This window comes from Garra rufa, chromosome 12 (assembly GCF_049309525.1).
Source record: "Garra rufa chromosome 12, GarRuf1.0, whole genome shotgun sequence".
Taxonomy (NCBI): domain Eukaryota; kingdom Metazoa; phylum Chordata; class Actinopteri; order Cypriniformes; family Cyprinidae; genus Garra; species Garra rufa.
The window spans coordinates 561,035-585,144 of NC_133372.1; the positions used below are offsets into that span (position 1 = coordinate 561,035).

General features: G+C 37.5%; 1 protein-coding gene, 1 long non-coding RNA gene and 1 other non-coding gene across 3 annotated transcripts; all 3 read right to left on the minus strand.

Moving 5' to 3' along the window:
• Nucleotides 1–401: 401 nt before the first annotated feature.
• Nucleotides 402–15,431, minus strand: cacng2b (calcium channel, voltage-dependent, gamma subunit 2b). The gene is made up of 5 exons (XM_073851848.1): nucleotides 15,097–15,431; nucleotides 13,597–14,998; nucleotides 4,893–4,976; nucleotides 2,539–2,679; nucleotides 402–1,390 (listed from the first exon to the last, which is right to left on the minus strand). Exons 2-5 carry the CDS (start codon nucleotides 13,805–13,807, stop codon nucleotides 843–845), a joined length of 984 nt encoding a protein of 327 aa, XP_073707949.1. The 5' UTR covers nucleotides 13,808–14,998; nucleotides 15,097–15,431; the 3' UTR covers nucleotides 402–842.
• Nucleotides 15,432–20,185: 4,754 nt separating this feature from the next.
• LOC141347482 (uncharacterized) lies at nucleotides 20,186–22,795 on the minus strand. Its single transcript, XR_012357365.1, has 3 exons — nucleotides 22,742–22,795; nucleotides 21,481–21,638; nucleotides 20,186–21,399 (listed from the first exon to the last, which is right to left on the minus strand). It is a non-coding gene; the product is annotated as an uncharacterized lncRNA (long non-coding RNA).
• Nucleotides 21,711–21,803, minus strand: LOC141347723 (small Cajal body-specific RNA 18). Its single transcript, XR_012357417.1, has one exon.
• Nucleotides 22,796–24,110: the final 1,315 nt, after the last annotated feature.

A 24,110-nucleotide genomic window follows, 5' to 3' on the forward strand; every position in this document is an offset into this window, starting at 1 on the left:
TGATTTATAAGCCTGTTTCCTCATGAGGACCTGAGAAATGTCCCCACAAGGTCAAAATCTACTGGTATTCCTATCCTTGTGGGGACATTTGGTCCCCACAACGTGATGAATACCAGGTGCACACACACACACACACACACACACACACACACACACACACACACACACACACACACACACACACACACACACACACACACAGTCCTGTGTGTTCGTGTGATGGCCAGCAGAGGGAGTGAGAGTTTGATATTCATGCTAAAGTCTATGATGCTGCTGAAAACCAGCCTGAGTGGGTTTGTTGGTCTTACTTGGTCTAGTCTGACGACTTGAGAGGTTTTTAGGATAGTTTGAACAAACACAAGCAAATGAGTCAACATGAATCCAGCTCTTATTACCCATGATGATTTTATTGACTTCTGATTTGCTCTTTTTTTTGTGTGTGTCTTCTTGAATCAAGAAGTCTATGTGTGGTTTATTAACAGATGTTCATATATCCATGTATGTATCTTTTCTTATATTTATATATAGAGAGTCATGTATCATTAATACATTAATACGGCCGGTTTGTGGGATCGTTTTCTTTTCCCTGGGTTCACGGCGGCCACAAAGGTTCACAGTATTTATGTGCGACAAAATGAAATGATCATGAAGAAAAGAGATCTGAAGAGCTCTCAGTCTGAAGTCTCTGATTCATCACGTGGTTGAAAACTTGTTAGTTTATGGAAGATAAGAAAATCATGCATTTCACTTTTCTTTTTTTGGACTTCAACATGTAAACTCGTCATCATTAGTGTTAGAAATGAGTCCGTCTGCTCCTCGTCGGCCGTAGGGGTCGGCGTCTCTCATACGGGTGTGGTGCGGCGGTTGGCGTCCTTCGAGTCTTTCTGGATGCAGTTGTGCACCTGTAGGAAGTCCGGCTCTCTCTCGGAGTTGTACATCGGTGGCGTCCCGTGCGGAGTCTTCAGCGTGTCTCCGCCGCCGCGTCCGAGGGTGTACATGGAGATATCGGTGGACGGCAGCGCTGCGAACGCCTTCAGTCCCACGGGCGAGGCGTCTCGGGAGTGCGAGGGGTCGGTGGAGCGGCTGGAGGAGCGCGAGCGGCGGCGGTAACGGTAGCGGTAGCTGGGGATTCTGGTGATGGCGGATCCCTGCAGATAGTCTCCGCCGCCAGCGCCTCCTCCGGTCCGCGCTCGAGCCACGCGTAACTCCCGATGGCGGTCGATGAACATGTGAACGGCCAGAACGCCCACCATCTCCGCCATGATGAAGGACAGCGCGCCGAAATAAAAGCTCCAGCCGTACGAGTAGCTGTTCTTCTTCGAGTCGCTCTTGGACGGGTCGCCCGCGTTGGCTGATATGTACACGATTATCCCGATGATGTTACTCAGACCTGAGGATCCACACACAGAACGTCAGTCACAACCGACACCACTGGATCACAACAACTAACGTTTTCCACTTTAAAGAAGAAGTTCACTTCCAAACAAAACTTTACAGATCATTTACTCACTCCCTTGTCATCCAAGATGTTCATGTCTTTCTGTCTTCAGTCATATTGAAATTAAGTTTTTTGAGGAAAACATTTCAGGAGTGTTCTCCATATAGTGGACTTCTATGGTGCTCATGAGTTTTAACTTCCAAAATGCAGTTTAAATGCAGCTGTAAAGGACTCTAAACGATCCCATCCGAGGAAGAAGGGTCTTAACTGGTGAAACAATCAGTTATTTTCTAAAAAAATGTACAATTTGTATACTTTTTAACCTCATATGCTCATCTTGTCTAGCTCTGCCTGTATTCCAGTTCAAGACAGTTAGGGTATGTCTAAAAACTCCCATCTTATTTTCTCCTCAAACTTTAAAATTGTCCTAAATTGGTGCAGAATTACTGACCCAGGGCTTACAAAGTGAACATGCAAAAGAAGATCAAACGCCCTTTACAAAAAATGGTAAAACAGCGATGTAGGACAATTTTGAAGTTGGAGGAGAAAATGAGATGGGAGTTTTTAGACATACCCTAACTGTCTTGAACTGGAATACAGGCAGAGCTAGACAAGATGAGCATATGAGGTTAAAAAGTGTATAAATTTAAATTTTTTTTGGAAAATAATTGATCGTTTCGCTAGATAAGACCCTTCTTCCTTAGCTGGGATCATTTAGAGTCCTTTCAAGCTGCATTTAAACTGCATTTTGGAAGTTCAAACTCAGGGCACCATAGAAGTCCACTATATGGAGAACAATCCTGAAATGTTTTCCTCAAAAAACATAATTTCTTTACGACTGAAGAACGAAAGACATAAACATCTTGGATAACAAGGGGGTGAGTACATTATCTGTACATTTTTGTTCTGGAAGTGAACTACTCCTGAAGGTTCTTGAGGTACAGCATGTGAAAAAAGCTGATTTACATTGTGATTTCATTCACACTGAGCTTAAAACGTTTTTAGATTTTCATCATTTCTGGATAGCTGCATGGCTGAAGCGAAATGGAATGAACTGAATTAGCAGTGATACACCCTTGAAGCTCGTGATGTGCGCTCACCTGCAGATACGAAGAAGATTCCTGCGCTGAGGATGATGTTGTGTCGAGTCTTGTAGAACTCGCTGGCGGCGACACAGAGGCCACCCATGAACAGCAGGATGACACTGAGGATGGGGAAAATACTGGAGGCCCGAACCGCACCTGAAACACACACACATCACCTCATGAGACACTGGATGTCTGGACAGAAAGAGAAAGTCTGGTCTGATCCACATCACAGCATGTTCTGATCAGGATCTGCCCTCTAACAGTCAATCAAACTCCACTCAGCCAATCAGATTAGAGCTTGACATGGGCGTGTTTCTCCTGCGATCAGATCACTGTTTGAGTCTTAGAAATCAGGGCATGCAGACTTACTGTCATTAACTCAAACTAACACTTAAAACATTTAAAAAAACTGAAATAATATAAAAATATTTTATGAAAAACTGAATGCAAATTAAAATTAAATTAAAGCACTAAAATTACTAATTGGATATAAATAAAAAACTAAAACTGACCTAAAGCAAAAAAATAAATAAATAATAAATAAATAATAATAAAAAATAAAATAAAAAAAAGAACCTAAATAGCAATATTAAAACTTAAAATGTAACCCAATTAACATTACAAAAGCACACAAAAAGAAATGACAAAAAATGCAACAAATTTTAATGAAAACTAAAAATATAATAACAAAAGCTAATTCAAATGTTAATAAAAACGATAATAATATATACATAATGGTAAAATAACACTGGAGACCTTAAAGAATCAAACTGGCATGAACATACAGACACTCTGATTCATTTATGATCTATTATTTATCCATTTAAAAGCTGAAATAAATAATAATAATTATTAGTTGAAAAACATCCAACTAAAAAAATTGGACAAAAAATAAAATAAAATTATTTCAGATAAACCTAAATGTGAATATTTTAATGTTTAAAAAGTCACATAACAAAATGACTAAAACCTAAATGAATTAAGTATTCAAATAATACTTTTGTGACCCTTGAGCAGTTTTTTTTTTAGCAATAGCCAAAAATACATTGTATGAGTCAAAATTATCAATTTTGCTTTTATTGCAAAAAACCTTAGGATATTAAATAAGGATCATGTTCCATTAAGATACTTTGTAAATTTTCTACCATAAATATATCAAAACTTTATTTAAATTATTTTTAAAACTAATTTTTTATTAGTAATATGCATTGCTAAGAACTTAATTTAGACAACTTTAAAGGTGATTTTCTCAATATTTAGATTTTTTTGCACCCTAATAGTTTATCAATGGATTTTTTTTATTAATGCATAAATCTCAATTTAAAAAAATGGACCCTTATGACTGGTTTTGTGGCCCAGGGTATATATACATAAATACTACAATAAAAAAGAAATAGAGCAATAACTATTTGATCGTGTCAGTGAGAGGAAAATACACACCTGAGAAATGTCCCCACAAGGTCAAAATCTACTGGTATTCCTATCCTTGTGGGGACATTTGGTCCCCATAACGTGATGAATACCAGGTACACACACACACACACACACACACACACACACACACACACACACACACACACACACACACACACACACACACACACACACGTACATGACCTTCATCAGTGTATCTGATTGACACACATACTGGTCTCTTGTCTCCTGTGTGAAGTAGATCATCTCTAAAGTCTCTCCAGTTTCTCTGCTCAGCGTTTCTGTGTTAAACTGCTGATTCCAGAAACAAACTTCAGAAACTCATTCTCTTTTTAATTGGTGTAATATTGTTTGTCTTCTGTTCAGTTCATCTGCCTTTCCTCAGCTCAGTTCCTTCATCATCATCATCATCATCATCACACAAATGTCAGATTATGTCTTTATTACGTGACTCTGACCTCTAATCATGAGCCGGATAGTGTGTGTGTGTGTGTGTGTGTGTGCCATAATAATTGATTGACCAATGACATCACAACATGAGGTCACCACTTCCTGTCAGTCACATGACATCACTCAGAGCCCATCGATCCGTCAGTTCAGGAACACATGGCACACAGCTTCAGACGTCTGCTCTTCACAATCATCTGTTTATTCTGAGCATGTAAACTGTAGTGTGTGCTTTATCGAACACGTGTCTTTGTCTGTTTGATTGTGCGTGGATGAGGAGGAGAGGATGAAGAGCGCAGGGCATCTCAGAGTTTTGACCCATATAAACTGCAGTGAAATATTTATAGAAATAAGTGACCTAATTAAAGACTTTAAAGAGCAGCAGCAGCTCTGAGCTGCAAACCATCATCCTCACCCTCTCTCTCTCACACGCTCTTCATCTCACCATCATCATCATCATCATCACACACACACGTTTGACTTACGCAGGAAATACTCGGATGCATCGGCTTCATAGTCGGCATCTTCAGGAAAGTGATCGATGTGTTTACACATGCCTTTAAAATTACCTGAGAAACAGAGACAGAGACATTAGTCAAGCAGCTGTTCAGAGATCATTTCAGTTTCTGCTGGTGTGTTTAACAGCTGAATTCTCAGTTAAGAACTAACCCACCCATAATCCTCACACCCACCAATCAGAGAAGACGCTGTTACCATGGAAACATAAATTAAGGCAAAAGAGCTCAATAATGACCTCATCAAATATCCTGCATGACATCATCCAGATCTCTCTGCACTTTAGCTACTTCAGTAAGACTTTCATTCAAAATAAACGAATGCTTCTATTCATCAACACTCTTAAATATAAAGACTCCAAAGGGGTGTTTTAGCAGTGATGCCATAGACTGCCCAACCCTGTTCCTGGAGATCTACCTTCCTGCAGACTTTAGTGGTCAAACACACCTGTCTGTAACTATCAAGTGCTCCTTCAGATTCTAATTAGTTGGTTCAGGAGTGTTTGATCAGGGTTGGAGTTGAACTCTGCAGGAAGGTAGATCTCCAGGAACAGGGTTGAGCACACCTGCTATAGAAGAACCATTTTTGGTTCCCCAAAGAACCTTTCAGTGAACAGTTCTTAAAAGAACCATTTTTTTTTAAATCTCAAGAACCTTTTTCCACCATGAAGAACCTTTTCTGTATTTGAAAGCTTACATGGATGTTCATGTTTCTTCGTGGAGCCATTACAGTTTTTTACAGATGCTAGGACACATTTCTCAATACTTTGGTCACTTTTGCAAAACTCTTGACACAGTGAGCACAACAGAAGTCTATGTGGGCTAAACTGAGGATCAATTATCATTGTTTTGGCACAAAATGCATTCAATGACTACATCTCTCAAATTTCATGAATTCTTTTCTCACTCAGACACAACAACTGACAAAAGTCTTTGTACGTACAGGACATTTTGCACGTGCTTACATACTGTTTGCAAAACTGTTAAACTTATGTTCAAAACAATAACATAATGCAAAACTGAACAAGACAGCAAAATTCAACAGCAATATTTTATTGAAACATTTTCAAATCTAAAATGCAGTAGATTAGCATTACTATTGTATCTGTATCAGTGGATGGTGTGTATACAAATTCTTGTATTTTGGAATTACTTAGTGCAAAAAAATAAAAATAAATAAACAACATAAAATATTGACGAATTCTGCATCATGTCTGATTCATTCCAGTAACATATATTGTAGTTATAAACAGAGATGTGTCCTTGTTTTACACAAGAAAACACTGTGTAATGCTGCATGTTGTTAGTGTTTTTTAGCTCATTGTTTTGTGGGTGACAAAGTGTGTTTGTCTTCTGTCAACCTTTGCTAGTGTTCTGGAAGAAAGAGTTTATTTGAGACCTGAATAAAGTGTTTTGGTAGTTGTAGTGCATTTTGAATGTGAAATGAACTGCTTTGCCAAGCTGAAAGTCGGTTAGGAGAATTGTGTGAAGAGTTTTGCAAAAGTGACCTAAGTATTGAGAAATGTGTCCTAGCGTCTGTAAAAAAACTGTAATGCCAATAAAGAACCTTTATTTTTTGTATTAAGAGAGAAGGATGCATTAAATTGTTCAAAAGTGACAATAAAAACAAAATTATATTTAAAACAGTATATAAACAGTTCTTTTGAACTATCTGTGAATACTGAAAAATAAACTGTGTCACGGATTCCACAAGAAAAACTGGGCAGCACAATTGTTTTCAACTTTGCTAATAATCAGAAACGTTTCTTAAACAGCAAATCAGTATATTAGAATGATTTCTGAAGGATCATGTGACACTGAAGACTGGGGTAATGATTCTGAAAACCCAGTTTTGATCACAGAAATCAATTACAGTTGAACAGATAGAAAACATAGAAAACAGCTATTTTACATTGCAATAATAATACACTGCAAAAAATGCTTTTCTAGCTTAGATTTTATGTCTTGATTCCAGCCAAAATATCTAAAAATTCTTAAATCAAGAAGGATTTTCTAGACGAGTAAAAATTATTGTCTTGTTTTCAGAAAAAAAGTCAAAATTAAGTACATTTTTGCTTGAAACAAGCAAAATTATCTGCCAACGGGGTAAGAAAAATAATCTTGTTTTCTGTTTGAAATAAGATTTTTTTTTCTTACCCCATTGGAGGATTTTTTGGCTTGTTCTAAGCAAAAACTCACTTAATTTTGACTTGTTTTTTCTGAAAACAAGAAAATAATTTTTACTTGTCTAGAAAATCCTTCTTGATTTAAGAATTTTTAGATATTTTGGCTGGAATCAAGACAAAAAAATCTATCTTTTTTGCAGTGTATTTCATTGTTTTTACTGTATTTTTTATTTTCATTTTTACCAAATAAATGCATCTTAGGTGTGCAAATCTCCTAAATCTACAAATATCATAGAAAATATTATATTTAATAAGATAACTATTATATTTATATATTATATATAGTTTATATTCTAAAAAAAATTTGAAAATACATTATAAATAAATTAATAACAATAATCTCTCTCCCTTTTGACTTGCTCCCTTTTTTATCAGGGGTCGCCACAACGGAGTGATCCGCACAGCCAATATGGCACGTTTTACACCTTATGCAATATTAATAATAATAATAATAATAGTAATAATAATAATACAAATATTTCCCAAAAGGTAGAGCAGGTCAGCATTATCATTCCTCCTCCAGCTCTAAATGATGAGTATTGCTGCTGATGTGAGTTTGTGAGTGCAGAACCTTCAGCTGACCTCTGACCTCTGACCCCTGTCACATGATCTCTGACCCCTGTAGGATGACTGTGTTTCTCTGTACAGACTCTCTCTCTCTCTCTCTCTCTCTCTCTCTCTCTCAGCTGCGGCTGCTGTACGCATGTATGTTGCATAACTGCATTACATAATTCACTGTTCTCCACACGTGAGTGTGTGTCAGTGATTAGGAGCATGTCTAACAGGATTACCCTTATTCCACTGATCTCTGAGATGGGCTCTCTCTCTCACACACACACACACACACACACACACACACACACACACACACACACACTGGTCTGGTGTGTTACGCTGTGGACTGTCATCACCTTTAGCAGGTGTGAAATGTTCTCAGTGGAGCTGGAAATGTCTCAGTATCCGTCTGTCTGTCGGTCGGTCTGTGTGTCTCACACTAATAAACAGCCTCATCTGTGTCACTCGTCCAGATGTTAAGTCTAACTCTGATAGACTGACTGTAATAACTGTATGAGAGTCTGAGGAGAAACACACACACGTTGATCTCTAGTATCCTGTAACTGTGAAACGTCTTTAGCTCACACACTCTTTCTCCTCTGACATAAATGTGGTCCGGCTCATCTGAATCTGCTCTCACAGGAACAGGAGGAGTTCACTGCAAAAAAGTCTTGTCTTACACTGCAAAAAAATGCTTTCCTTACTTAGATTTTTTGATATCAAAAAATTCTTACATCAAGAAGAATTTTCTAGACAAGTAAAAATTATTGTCTTGTTTTCAGAAAAAGCAAGTCAAAATGAAGTGTGTTTTTGCTTAGAACAAGCTAAATAATCTGCCAATGGGGTAAGAAAAAAATTCTTATTTCAAACAGAAAACATGATTATTTTTCTTACCCCATTGGCAGATTGTTTTGCTTGTTTCAAGCAAAAACACACTTCATTTTGACTAGTTTTGTCTGAAAACAAGACAATAATTTTTATTCGTCTAGAAAATCCTTCTTGATTTAAGAATTTTTAGATATTTTGGCTGGAAACAAGGCAAAAAATCTAAGTAGGAAAAACATTTGTTTGCAGTGTGAAACCAGGCCTTAGTGTTATAATTCTACATGTAGCATGAGTAATGGTTCATGAAACAGCACTAACTGTAACTTATCTGGTTTTCGAACAAATATGGTGATGCTTTTAATTTATTTTCATTATATTCAACTATCACAGATGTGTAATTAAAGGCATTTGTCACGATGCCATTGTTATCACACCGATGTGATTTATGAGGATGTCTGTAATCTCCTGTTCGGATGTTAGTAGGAGAAAATGGAGATTTTTCATTGTTCAATGCACTACACAACAGAGTAGCATTTCAAATTTTAAATGACGTTATAATTAAACTATAAATTAAACCAAAGAGTGGTATTTTCTAAAACTCTGCTACCTCAGCTCAACTGGTTGAACCAGACCTGACTGAAAGACCTGATTTTACACCATCAGACAGTATCCATAGCAACCCGAAATAGAGCCGACCCTGGGGGGGTCAAAGGTTAAAAGCTTTATCTGTAAATGTCCAGGGAGAGATGAAAGCATCCTGGTCTCAGAGCTGCTGACAGACAGATGAGCTCAGAGCAGCGCATGTATCTGATGTCATCCTAATCGAATCATTCTTCGGCTCTAACTCACTGCTTGTCATCGGTTTCCAGATCCAGCTGCTTTTGAAAAAACACCTTGAAGCTGATTGGCTGATTCTCTCGCTCATTTATAATCACGCAGAATTACATGCAAATGAATCAAATTCAGTCACTATTGCAACCAGTGTTGGAGGTAACGCAAGTTACGTAATAATATGACTTTTTCCAAGTAACTAGTAAAGTAATGCATTACTTTTTAATTGACAAGTAAATATCTGAGTTACTTTTTCAAATCAGTAATGCCAGTTACTTTTTCCTCCATTTATTGATGAAAAGCTCTCCTGTCCCCATGTTGAGAGAAATTGTGAGTAAGATGTTACTTTAGTTCTAGAATAAATGTGAACATGCATTAATTCATCTCACTAAAAAAAACAGATACAGTGTTCTTCAGAATGAATAAAAACAGTTCAATTCAATGCAAACCTGTAATAATTAAATATGTTAAATAATACAAATATCCTTTATGTATTTAATCCCATTTTATTAACCTTCGCTGATCCAATTCATCCATACTAATAAGCAAAAATTACTCAAGATAATCTAACATTTATTTTCCTTTTTTTATTGCTGAAGAATTGACATTTGTTCTTCTGCGGTCTACTGTACAGACGTCAGTTTACTTTTCTCTAAGCCTGAGGCTTTTGGTGTGAAAAGGCTTTTACATTTGACAAAAATACAACTTTTATATTAAAAACAAACAAGCAAGCCCTGCCCAGATTTAAAAAGTAACGCAAAAGTAACGTAACGCATTACTTTGCATAAAAAAGTAACAAAGTAACGTAATTAGTTACTTTTGTAGGGAGTAACTCAATATTGTAACGCATTACTTTTAAAAGTAACTTTCCCCAACACTGATTGCAACAACACATCATTTACAGATTCAACAGCTGTCAGGATTTACAGTAGTCAACATTTGAGAGTGGATCAAAAAAGTGAATCAAAGCTGTCCTAAGACAAGAACAGGTATTGTTTTGGTTTTAGAATGACTTTGATGCAAGGTTTTGATCCACTTCAAATGTTGACTACTGTATCATTCCTAATGTAAACCAATTACTTGTGACTTTTTTGTGATATTTTTAATATTTTTGTCTGTTATGCTCATCAAAACTGCATTTATATGATCAAAAATACAGTAAAAATTGTGAAATATTATTACAGTTAAAAAAGCTGTTTTCTATGTGAATATCTGTTAAACTGTAATTTATTTATGCGAATTGTCTTCAGTGTCACATGATGCTTCAGAAATCATTCTAATATGCTGATTTGTTGCTCAAGAAACGTTTCTGATTATTAGCAATGTTGCTGTCCAATATTTTTGTGAAAACCATGATGCACTTTATTTTTCCTGAGATGAATAGATATTCAAAAGAACCGCATTTATTTGAAATATTAAAAATATCTTTACTGTCACTTTCGATCAGTTTAATGCATTGATAAAAGAAAAAAAATACTGAACCCAAATATTATTGCTAGTGAGAAACTGCTCTTCAGAGTTTCATCCATGTATGATCTATTCAGAAAAAAAAAAACGTTTTTATGCTAATGTCAGCATGAGACTACAGAGGATGTCAGATGGTCCAGTGAGGTCACAGAGGTCACAGGTGACATAACAGGCCATCAAACGCTGCTGTTTCCTGTTCCTCCTGCCCTCCGGACACACCATTGATCCTCCCTCCATAGAAAGCCACAGAAATAGTCATCAGGAAGTGTCATGCACAACCGAACATGAAAATTAGTAGCTGATGAATCTGTGTGCACTTACAGATGGATGCTGGATCATATTTTAGAGTTTGGTTGGTCTGATCTTTACCTGTATGTGAATGAGCTGATCACCCAGGCTTCACTAAAGACACACAACAACAACTAAAACAAAGGGAATCCTGTAAGAGGAAAGACTGATGCTGAATTCAGATCATTCTGTTATTAACATCACTGCCCTACAGCCATCAGTGTGGAAATAAACCCATGAATTATTCAGTGCATCATTTCAGTTTTGCAACGTTAAATTAAGTGTTATTTAGATTGTTATTTGGATAACTAAATATAAAGGCAGAGGATGCACAGCTACAGAGAATCACCAAACCCCTTCATTAATACATTCCCTCAGACTAATCATTCTGGAGATACTCAATAAACTAAATATCAGCCAGAAATTAATGAGAGCAACTGATGTCAGGCCTCATTGGATGAATTGATCAGCCGGTGCCATCAGATTCCTCATATATCACTATAACTGTTTGGCTGATGTTATAAACTGCTGACTGGAGCACAAATCACCTTCTCAGTGTATCTCCAGATCACTTCAGTGAGGAAATTCAAAGCATTAAGACTTTATAGTAGAAACTATATAGTTATACTTTATTCTGTGAACAGGTTTTTTTGTTTTTATGGATTTTAACATGATAAAATGCGTTAAACAAGCACAGTATTTTTTACTGCCAAAAAGTTTGAATACTTCAAAAATGCATAGCCACGGTCTGTTCACTGGAGAACAAAAAAAAAAAAAAAAAAATCACAAACTACAAATCAGAATGTCTGAATTAAAGGAGTAGTTCACCCAAAAATGAAAACATGTTGTAAAATGTGCTCACCATCCGAGATTAGGATGAGTTTGTTTGTTCATCAGATTTGTATAAATGTGTGATTCCATCACTGTCTCACCAATGGATCCTCTGCAGTGAATGGGTGCCGTCAGAATGAGAGTCCAAACAGCTGATAAAAACCTCACAATAATCCACACCTCTCCAGTCCCTCAGTTCACATCTTGACAAGACAAAAGAAACAAATCCATCACTAAAATATGAGTCCATAATCCATAATAATGCTTCCTCCAGTGAAAAAGTCCATCTCCTGTTGTCTCTCAGACCAAAATCCAGCCACATATTTGTTTAAAGCTGTTTTGGCTTGTAAATGGTTCTGGATCTGTGCAGATTTCTCTCCTGATTCAGACCAGTTTCAATGGAGGAAGCGATATTATTGATTATGGACTCGTGTTTTATTTTTAAAAGCCTGAATGATGGATTTGTTTGAGCTTTTGTCGTCTCAAAATGTTAATTGAGTGGATTACTTGTGGATTATTGTGATGTTTTCATCAGCTGTTTGGACTCTCATTCTGACGGCACCCATTCACTGCAGAGGATCCATTGGTGAGACAGTGATGGAATGACACATTTTGCCAAATCTGGTAAAGGAACAAACTCATCCTAATCTCAGATGGCCTGAGGGTGAGCACATTTACAGCACATTTTCTTTTTTTTGGGTCAACTATTCCTTTAATACAATCCTGCAGGAGTTCAGTCTGTGGGGAAACAAAACTGATTTGGTACGATCGGGGTCTGACCTGAACTAATCTAAATTATAAACTCATTCAGCTTCATCCTGCTGCTCCAGAGAGTCACCGTCAGCTGTCAATCCTGCAGCAGCATGTGTGTGTGTTTACATCTGTACATCAATGTGGACAGAACAATGATGGCATTTTTGCCATAGAACAAAAAGATGAAATTTGGAAGAATCGTAATGCAGCTCTTCATAGTGAACCTCTGAGAAAGACAATAAAAGCATCACAGATGTAGCTCATATGACTTGTGTGCTTCACTCATTTGAAAATCAAGGTCAAGGACGCCACAGAAGAACCATTTTTGGTTCCCCAAAGAATCTGTCAGTGATCCACACTGCAAAAAAAAAAAAAAAAAAAAAAAAAAAGCTTTGGTCTTGTTTCCAGCCAAAATATCTAAAAATCCTTAAATCAAGGATTTTCTAGACGAGTAAAAATAATTGTCTTGTTTTTAGGAAAAGCAATTCTTGAAACAAGCAAAATAATCTGCCAACGGGCTAAGAAAAATAATCTTGTTTTCTGTTTGAAATGCGATTTTTTTCTTACCCCATTGGCAGATTATTTTGCATGTTCTAAGCAAAAAATCAATTAATTTTGGCTTGGGTTTTTTTCTGAAAACAAAAACATATTTGTTTTTCGTCTAGAAAATCCATCTTGATTTAAGAATTTTCAGATATTTTGGCTGGAAACAAAGACAAAAAATCTAAGTAAGAAAATCAGTGCATTTTTTGTCTTTGCATGGGAAGATTTTCAGTGAATAATGTCTTAAATTAGAATCTGTTCCTCATTGTATGACTTGGAGCACACAAGTCATATGGACAGCCGTTGTGATGCTTTCATGGTCGTATGAACTATGAAGAGTTGCATGAACGTTCTTCAGAACTCCTCCATTGAACGGTTCTTCTCAGTGCTCCTACCTTCCAGACAGCAGGTCCTCCAGAGGCCAGAATGGGTCATCACCTCCTCGTTCTTCTTGCTGGTCTCGTTCTCGTTGCTAGTCTTTATTTTGCAGACCCCGCGTGAGTACAGCCAGTAGTCCGTTCCCACCGCGATGGTCATCAGGCTGAAGGCGGCGAAGGCGCCCACCGTGGTCAGGAGCATCTGCACTCCGCGCTCAAACACGCCCATGTTGCCGCATTCTACGAAAGGGGAGCCCCCTTTCCGTTTGATGTATAGGAAATAAATAGTTGTAGATTTAAGGGGACAAAGTAAGAAGAAACACGGGGCCTGAGAGACCGAGGGCCCTCGAGGGTTGGCGAATCAAACGATAAGGAAGACAAACCGCAGGCCGCTTCTACCTGCACCTACATACTAATGCAACTCATTAGTCTGATGATGATGATGATGATGATGATGATGATGGACTTGAGTGACACTCCAAACATTAACCTGCTGCCAAACGATAAACTCATCCTCACTCAATCTGGCCTGTTCTCGGTTTTGGTCTAAGGGCATGAGAGAGAGACTGAAGGCTCCCGGTGAAAATGTGAATCCTTCACGTTGGCGAACCGCTGCCGCTCGAGCAGTGGCGTGCGCGTGTCCCCGGTGCCGTTGTCCGCGCGCACATCCATCAATCTAATATTCCAACAATGGATTCAAAGCGTTGAAATCAAAAACAGTTTAAGGGTGAAAATCGTTCAACGCGTCAATGAAATCAATCCATCCTGGCGATTATCAAAGAAGCGGATTAAAAAAAGAAAATCATGAAACATAAAATCACTCGCTTGCCTTTTTCCTAAAATTCTGGTCCCCAGTTTCCATAGGTGGCCTTTATTCCGTCGAATGATTCGAGAGGAAAAGCGCAAGCGAGCATCACGCGATGGCAATCCGCTCGGAAGAAGCGACGCTCCACAGCAGCCCTGCTGTTCTCCTGTCCGCCGAAGCGCTCACATCACACCCGGTGCCCGATCCGCAGCCCACCCGCGCCATCAACCACACGTACAAGTGGGAAAAAACCGAATCACGACGGATGAACCAAACCCCCTCACCGAACGGTCGAGCGCTGCTCCTCTCACGGACGACGGAGGAAAGCGAACATCTGATCCTATTCCGTCTTTCTGCTCGGTGTCGGGTTCCAGCAGATGGAGGTTCTCGTCTGTCTGTCCTCCTGTCTGTCTGTCTGTCTGTCTGTCTGTCTGTCTGTCTGCGGTGCCGCTTGTTGCTGCGAGACTCTTCAACTGCGCTTCAGTTTGGCGTCAGGAACCTCGCGGTTCTTCAGAATTCCTCGAAGAATTCGACCGATGCGGATGTTATTCCTCCAGATGCGTGAGGAACATGTTCAACATCTGGAGCTGAAGGCCCAGAGAGTCTCATCTCAGTCTTTAAAAGCGCAAAATAAGAGTTAGATCACATTTTCGCTGTTTTATGTCATTAAAACGATATAAATGTGTGGTATTTCTTAGTAGTGAGCAGTTCACCTTAGACTGATGGATGTTCTGCAGCTGGTGCTGAAGCTGGACGGATCCTGCTGTTACCAAGGCGACTGTCTCCCTCTTGCGATGGATTCAGCGTTAGAGATGTTTGAGCATTACAGCACCCGAACATTAACCTTCGTTTACATGTCAGCGGCAGCGTAACGCTCACGACAGCCGTATACTGTAATCACTGCATTACTGCTCAGATCGTCTCCCTGAGGTTGGGATGAGACAGCAGGAGCCACTCAGGCAAATTAGCCTCTTTTTTTAGACAGCGGTGTTCCAGAGCAGAGCAGAGGACACACTTTACATTCAGGACGGCGAGCGCCGGAGCAGCAGCAGCCAGTGCGGCACAGAGAGCGAGAGATCAAGAAGATTTATGAATTTAGAATACAATGCGGTGACGTCACGCCAAGGCGGCTTCCTTATTGGCTGCGGCTCTGGCTGATGGTGCTGCAGTTGATGTGTCTGTGCTCCTCATGTCTACATGCCTCACATCACACACACACACACACACACACCATCAGCATCAGACTGAACACAAGCAAAGCAAAACACCAAAGGCACGTTCGGCACACAAGCAGAAAAATGAAGGAGAAATATGGAAATCAAATTTGCATCAAATAAAATCATTTTTTATTAAAATGCATTGAAAGAGAGAGAAAAACAATTGTTTTAAATAATGCAATAAAAGGTAAAAGTTCAGCACTTCATTTATGGCTCACTGTGTTGTCCATGCTCTGAGAATACATATGTGACCCTGGACCACAAAACCAATTATAAGTGTTTTTTTATTATTGAGATTTATACATCGCCTGAAAGCTGAATAAATAAGATTTCCATTGATGTATGGTTTGTTATGACAATAGGACAATATTTGGTTGAGATACAGTACCTACAATACCTAACCTAACCCTAACCCTAACCCTAACCCTAAATCTGGAATCTGAAGGTGCAAGAAAAATCTGAATATTGAGAAAATCGCCTTAAAAGTTGTCCAAATGAAGTTCCTAGCAATGCATATTTCTAATCAAAAATTAGGTTTTGATATATGTACGGTAGGAAATGCTAGGAAAAATATCTTTATGGAATATGATCTTTACTTAATATCCTAATGATTTTTTGGCATGAGAGAAAATTTGATCATTTTAACCCATAGAATGTATTTTTTGCTCTCTACACCAGACGCCTAACAAACTTTCATCTCAGCACTGCTGTTAATTTCACATTTAAAATGCACCGAAAGGAGCAAAACTCTCATACAGTCTCAAATCTTCTCAAATATTTTCACCCAACACTTAAAAACAATGAGCTAAACACATTGATTACAGTAACATTACACAATGTTTGCTTTTGTAAAATTTCTTCTAAACAAGAAATAACACTCTGTAGTTCAGAAGTGAGTTAAACCTGAGAAAATCTCCTTTTGGGGACATGATGTCCTTGTTTGTAAAAACATAATATGCAAATGTGACCCTGGACCACAAAATAAGTCACTTCCTTTTTGATTTATACATCATCGGAAAGCTGAATAAAAAGCTTTCGACTGAGGTATGGCTTGTTAGACTAGGATTCCAGATTTGAAAACCTGGAATCTGAGGGTGCAAAAAAATCACAAGATTGAGAAAATCACCTTTAAAGTTGGCCAAATGAAGTTCTTGGTAATGCATATTACTAAGCAAAAATTAAGTTTTGATATATTTGTGGTAGAAAATGATAGGAAAAATATATTTGGAACATGATCTTTACTTAATATCCTAATGAATTCTGGCATAAAAGGAAAATGGATCATTTTGACCCATACATTGTTGGCTATTGCCACAAATATACTGTGCTACTTAAGACTGGTTTTGTGCTCCAGGGTCACTAATGAAATAGAAATATGCAGTCAGTTTTCTGGTTGAGTTAGTATTTATAATCACTAATTAGATATGTGTGTGTGTTTGAGTGGCTCAATCAGAGTATCTGGCAGCTCTCACATGTTGGTTTATTTGCTCATTCTGCCATCAAACACACAATTCACAGCGGCCATTAGACGGATTACAGCAACTGAGCAAACACCTGTCTGTCTGTCTGCTTTATTCCTCTCAGCATCATTGATAATTCACCATCAGCGTTGTGTCTGTTTCTCGGTCAGTGTGTGAGTGTGTATGAGGTCATCTGTGCTCAAACCTGAGTGTAAACTGAGCATTTCCCTCAGATCAAATGCTGACAACCCCAAAGTCAAGGTTCGATTCCCAGAGAATGCATGAACTGATCAAATGCAGCGCATGTCACTTTGGATAAAAGATTCTGAAAAGTGCATGAATGAAAATTATGTTTTGGTATTCCACACACACACCCACACACACACCCACACACACACACACACACACACACACACACACACGCACACACGCACACACGCACACACGCACACACGCACACACGCACACGCACACACACACACACACACACACACACACACACACACACACACACACACACACACACACACACACACACACTGTGTTCTACAGCAGTCAGCTGAACATGTGAGTGCAGGTGTGTGTGAGTTTGACTGGAGCAGACAGAGACGGCTGCAGATGTGCTGACTGTCCAGTTTCCATGGGAACATCTTCATCTGCGCAGCACTCATTCATTCGTGTGTCAAAGCGTGTGTTCATGTGTGTGTCCTTCACTCCTGCACCTGTCTGCTGAACGTCACACACACTCATCACATCAGCAGCTGGATCAATCCTGTTATACACTGACTTTTCTGTCTCTGTGTGATTTACTTACAGTCACATATTTATAAGAAATGGCTCAAAAATATCCACTCTGTTAGATTCAACAGGTTAGGTTCAAAGTTTTGTAAATAATGTTATAGACTAGGCTAAACTTAATCTTCAGAAGCAGGACTGTAATTTACATCAAGGAAAAATCACCACAGTCTCAAAAACACAGAGATTACATTGTAATAAAATCAAGGTACAGACATCAGATTAATAATGGGAGGTAAAACACTATTTTAAAGCATCTGATCATACATTATTTACATCTAGATTTTTTGTTTTGTTTTACAATTTTCAATAATTTACAGTGTCCCTTAAGTCACCTTCCACCCTGTTAGTATGTGTTTTCTCGCCTTCCAAAACAGACTGCAATTCCATTTCAGGAAGAGATTTTTCCCACTTGAATTCAACCTTACAAATTGAAGTAAGTGTCAACTTTCACTCCACTTCTTTTTTATTTAGTTTTTTAAATGCTTTCCTGCTTGTCACACTCTTAAAGTTCCACCCTGTTAGGCTATATGTTATGGAGAATGTTTGTCTGGTCAAAAAAATTTACATATCTGACATAGTTATCTCTGAATGTTGATCACTCAAAGAGCTACGGCCAACTTCAAAGGTCTCCAAACCTAACAGGGTGGAAATTCCAGAACCCAAGCTTGGAGGAAAAAAGACCACCCACTAGGGCGAGTCATTAAAAAATGTTTAAATAAAGTCACCTTCCACCCTGTTAGTATGTGTTTTCTCACCTTCCAAAAAGACTGCAATTCCATTGAGACCATTTTCAGGAAATGATATTGTTCATTTTTCCCACTTGAATTCAACGGTACAAATTGAAGTAAGCGTCAACTCTCACCTTTTTTTTTTTTTAGTTTTTTTTTTTTTTTTAATGCTATCCTGCTTGTCACAGTCTTAAAGTTCCACCCTGTTAGACTATATGTTATGGAGAATGTTTGTCTGGTCAAAAATTTTTACATATCTGACACAGTTATCTCTGAATGTTGCTCCAAAATTTCCACCCTGTTAGATTCAACTCTGTTATGTTAGGTCTCCAAACCTAACAGGGTGGAAATTCCAGAACCCAAGCTTGGAGGAAAAAAGACAGCCGAGTGGGGGGATATAAAAATATTTTAATGCTGTTTTGTCTGGCATCCTCATGATCGCAGTCTTAAATGAGTTAAATAATGTCTTAAATAAACTTAAAGAGATGAGCAGCAGCAGGTCTTTCAGTCACAGCAGCAAACAAAGATATCAAATCAACGAACAAAGGTAACAGAGATAATTGTAGCTACAATATGGACAATCAAACAAAAAACAATGCAGGACAATGACGGAAAGCTCATCCACTGTTAGATCCTAGTGTTCCACCCTGTTAGACAAGTCATTTTAAATAATAATTTGACAGCACAGTTAAATATTTGGCATAGGTTTGTCTTATTTCATGAGGTGAGGAGCATTAACAGCATATATATGTTTTTGAACATAATTTTTGTATTATTTACCATCCTGTTGAGAAAAATGGGCACAGAAAAAGTGCCTGTTCTTAAAAATCAAGACATATTTTATTCATCAATAATTGTTTTGTAATTGTTTCAAGAATAAAAAATACTACCGTGGCATAAGGGACATGTATCATCCAAGAAAAGCTCATTATTGATTAGCATTTACATTATTAACATTTTAAGAGAACTATTTATATGCCCCTAACAGGGTGGAATATTTTCACAGCTTGTGTCTGAACAATTCCCCAACACTTCCCCAAAATCAACACTTGAATCACGTTTGCATCAGACTAAACTAGAAAGTGGAACATCTGAACCTGTCTGAAAGTATTAAACCTAATATTAAAGACATCTTCCTCTGTCTGCATGCCTCGTGTGTTTTATGTTCTCACGTTATTGCATTGCATTTAATTTTATTCTTTAGCATTCCGCAGCTTTAGAGTGAAATGAGAGTAAATGAATGATCAGTTTATGGATAAACTATCACTTAAATTCAATACCTCATATTCACCTTCAGACTATCAGTCCAGCAGTTTTAAATCAAGAATGACTCTTAATCAATGAATCAATTTATAGAAACACATGTGAACATCAGTCAGGATGGAGAAGCAGTGCTGCCCTCTGCTGGACACAACTGAAGATCCTCCATCATCTAAACCAGGGTTATCCTGTTCCTGGAGATCCACCAACTCAACCAGCTGATGAAGATCTTCAGAAACAGGACTCGAAACTCATGCTCCTGCTCTAATTTACATCAACATTACATCGCCACGATCTCATAAACACAGAGGACTCATATAAGAACATAATGATGGAGGACTCTTTATTGTGATATAATCAAGGTACACACATCAGATTAATAATGGGAGGTCAAACACTATTTTAAAGCACAAGTAAAAATGAAACCCTGGAGCACAAAAGCAGTCTTAAGCAGCACAGGTATATTTGTAGCAATAGCCAAAAATACATTGTATGGGTCAAAATGATCCATTTTCCTTTTATGCCAAAAATCATTAGGATATCAAGTAAAGATTATGTTCCATGAAGATATTTGGTAAATTTCCTACAGTAAATATATCAAAACTTATTTTTTTTTATTAGTAATGTGCATTACTACGAAATTAATTTAAACAACTTTTTAGGCAATTTTCTCAATATTTTGCACCCTCAGATTCCAGATTTTCAAATCGTTGTGTCTCAGCCAAATATTGTTCTATCCTAACAAACCACACATCAATTGAACAAAAACTGACCCTTATGACTGGTTTTGTGGTCCAGGGTCACATATAGTGTTTACAGAAGACAAATAATTGGAAAACACACATAAAACGAAAAAAAAAAGTAAAACCAAGAAGAGATTAATAGAGAATTAAACTGCTGAAAATTATTTCAAGCAGAAGGTTTGAGATCTTAAAAACACCAGAATCTTCAATGCACATCAGAAGCTTTATTGACAGAAACACAAATCACTAACACGGTCAGAACTAACCAGCGCTCACATAATGATGTAGAAACTCATCAAATGGCATAAAACAGAAATCGTGACTAATTATACGTGAGCCTGGAGCACAAAACCAGTCTTAAATAGCCCGGTTATTTTGTATTTTTCTTTTATGCCAAAAATCATTAGATATTAAGTAAAGATCACATACCATGAAGATATTTTTATATTTCTTACTGTAAATATATCAACACTTAATTTCTGATTAGCAATATGCATTGCTAAGAACTTCATTTGGACAACTTTAAGGGTGATTTTCTCAGTATTTTGTTTTTTTTTTCCCCACCTTCAGATTGTCAGCCAAATATTTTCCTATCCTAACAAGCTTATTTATTCAGCTTTCAGATAATGTTTAAATCTCAATTTCATAAACATGAACCCTTGTGATATCAAACACATTTCTGAGTGAAATGGCAAAAAATGCAGGTTGGGAGCAGTGGCACGCATTAGAAATGCATTGATTTCCCGCTGGTTTGAACTGCTGTTCCTCAAACAGCTGCTGATCCTGGAGATGTTCCCTCAGCGTGTTCATCTGAAACCACAAAAACACAAATATAATAGGAGCAAACAGCTTTAGATATCTGACCATGACCTGATCTGGATCTGAACTAACCCGCACACGAGACTCTAGATCGCGGTCTGATGGTGAGACGTCCTCCTCATGGACACATGCATGTGTTTCTCATGTTCACGTGTTTGTAATCTCACAGTTGTTCATGTCACAGCGGGGCAGCTCCATGCTCCGTCCACACGCTTCAGCGCCGCCATGATCTGAGAACACAGGACAGAACCCATGAAGAACCTCCATCACAGGAGCTCCAGCTCAGATCTGTGATCATCAGACGGGCTCAGACTGATCTCAGCACTGCTCTCTTCACGCTCAGGTGCGTCTCATTCGCACGTCAGCTTGCGCAGTGGACTAGTCATCACTGACCACAGACACCATCATCACCAACGCTAACCTGCTATAACCTGACTGTCACAATATCATCATCTATAGCGTTACAATATAAAGTTACTCCCTAAAAAAGTTACTAATTACGTTACTTAGTTACTTTTTATGGAAAGTAATGCATTCTGTTACTTCTGCGTTACTTTTGGGCAGGGCTTGCTTGTTTGTTTTTAATATAAAAAATTGTATTTTTGTCAAATGTAAAAGCCTTTTTACAGCAAAAGCCTCAGGCTTAGAGAAAAGTAAACTGACGTCTGTATAGTAGACCGCAGAAACTCTTCAGCAATAAAAAAAGGAAAATGTTAGATTATCTTGAGTCATTTTTGCTTATTAGTATGGATGAATTGGATCATGGAAGATTAATAAAATGTGATTAAATAGATAAAGGATATTTGTATTATTGAACATATTTAATTATTGCAGGTTTGTGTTGAATTTCAGTGTTTTTATTCATTTTGAAGAGTGAGATGAATTAATGCATGTTCACATTTATTCTAGAATTAAAGGAACATCTTACAATTTCTCTCAACATGGGGACAGGAGAGCTTTTAATCAATAAATGTGGGAAAGTAACTCAGATATTTTCTTGTCGATTAAAAAGTAATGCGTTACTTCACTAGTTACTTGGAAAAAGTCATATTACGCAGGCCTAACTTGCGTTACTTATAATGCGTTTCCCCCAGAGTACAATCTAAACATTTGAACCAATAAATACTGTCGTGTGCAGCACATAACTGATTTGCTGAAAAGTGGATGTTTGTATCAAAAATCCTAGCATTAAATTATCTATTGAACACCGTGTATTTAAGACTAGTAATGCCCACTACCAACGATATCGTTAACTACTTCAGTTATATGGTTTGCGAACCAGGTAGAGTCAACATTTCAATACATAGAGCGTGGTTTTATTTTATTTCTTTACCTTCAGACGCGAACTCATCTTTCTCACACGCGGGTCCTCTCCGCCGGAAGATGCCAGATGATCTGGGACTCAAAGCACACGCAACTTCCGTTTACAGCACCATTTGCGACATGTGCTTGCTAGATGATTTACAGTGCTTTTGGTGGTTAATATCACATTTTCATTATGTTTATGTTACAATATTGTTTTGATGAGTAGAAATGTAGCGTAGAAAATGGAGAATTTGCGTCGGTCATGAATTCCGCTGCCAGAGATGTTTCTGTTATGAGGAGATCCCAACATCCGCGGCTCGGCTATTAGCGGAAGCGTGGCCAGGGTTGCCAGGTCCCAGAAAAAAGCTCACTCAAAACCCGCTCAAAAGGAATAAAAACTAGCCTAGTTTTTGCCATGCCCAATCACAGCTGACAGCTGTTTTATTCCATTGATGACCTTTAAAATAAATATTTTGATTTTATTTATTATAAGGTTTGAATCTAAATTCTGCATTATTATATAGAACCTTTAATTTATTGATTTTTTTTTCCTTTTTCTTTTCACACTTTTCATGATAAAATGTAAATGTAGGGCTGGGTGATATGGCCAGAAATATTATGACTATATTTTTGTCCATATCAAAGGAATGATTTTCATAGTATTCATTTACCATTATTATGCAAGGAAAAGCTTTTTCCCTCCTAGAAATCCTTTTAAGCCAGCTTTCAATTTTGGGCCCCATGAAATTCACATCCATTTTATTTATTTTGTGCTTTATGATTTAATACAAATTTATCATGCAAATATATAATAATATATAAAACTTTTAAAAATATAATATAATTTATTACAATCTATAACAATGAATTTACAACAAAAACATTGCATTTTTAATTTTGTCAAATAAGGTGATGCACAACAAAACTTTATGTTTGATATTAAAACATGGATGAAAAATATTTGGATTAAATGATATTCCTTACAAATAATAGTAATAGTATTAGCCTATTTAAAAAAAAAAAAAAAGAAATACATTTTACTATATTATAGTAATATACATCTGTTAAAAGTGCTTCATGTTTGTTGTTAAGTTCAAATGATACGGTGAATAACTCTCTCTTAGAGGCTCTGGAGATGAAGTTCATAAACTGAGCTTCACATGTGTTTGAGTTTGTGTAACAGACAAAACTATGCTATTTGTTTAAACAGAGGCATGCATACTTATAAACAGTGTTGCCAAGTCCTCAATTTTACAGTGGAATTGGACTACTTTAACCGCAGGTTGTTTTTCATGTCTGCGGGTTTAAGTGGCCCCAATATTGTCATATTTAGCCCCAGTTAAGCAAATTTTATCATAGAAACCATGCAAAAAAATATGTTTTTGCCCCCTAGAATG

Bases quoted from the DNA above. Each gene is read 5' to 3' on its own strand.
- cacng2b (XM_073851848.1), bottom strand. From the start codon at position 13,807: ATGGGCGTGTTTGAGCGCGGAGTGCAGATGCTCCTGACCACGGTGGGC. The intron at 4,977-13,596 runs GTAGGAGCACTG...TCTGTTTCTCAG, and splicing joins GAGGACCTGCTGTCTGGAAG to GTAATTTTAAAGGCATGTGT. The intron at 1,391-2,538 runs GTGAGCGCACAT...GTGGATCCTCAG, and splicing joins AATCTTCTTCGTATCTGCAG to GTCTGAGTAACATCATCGGG.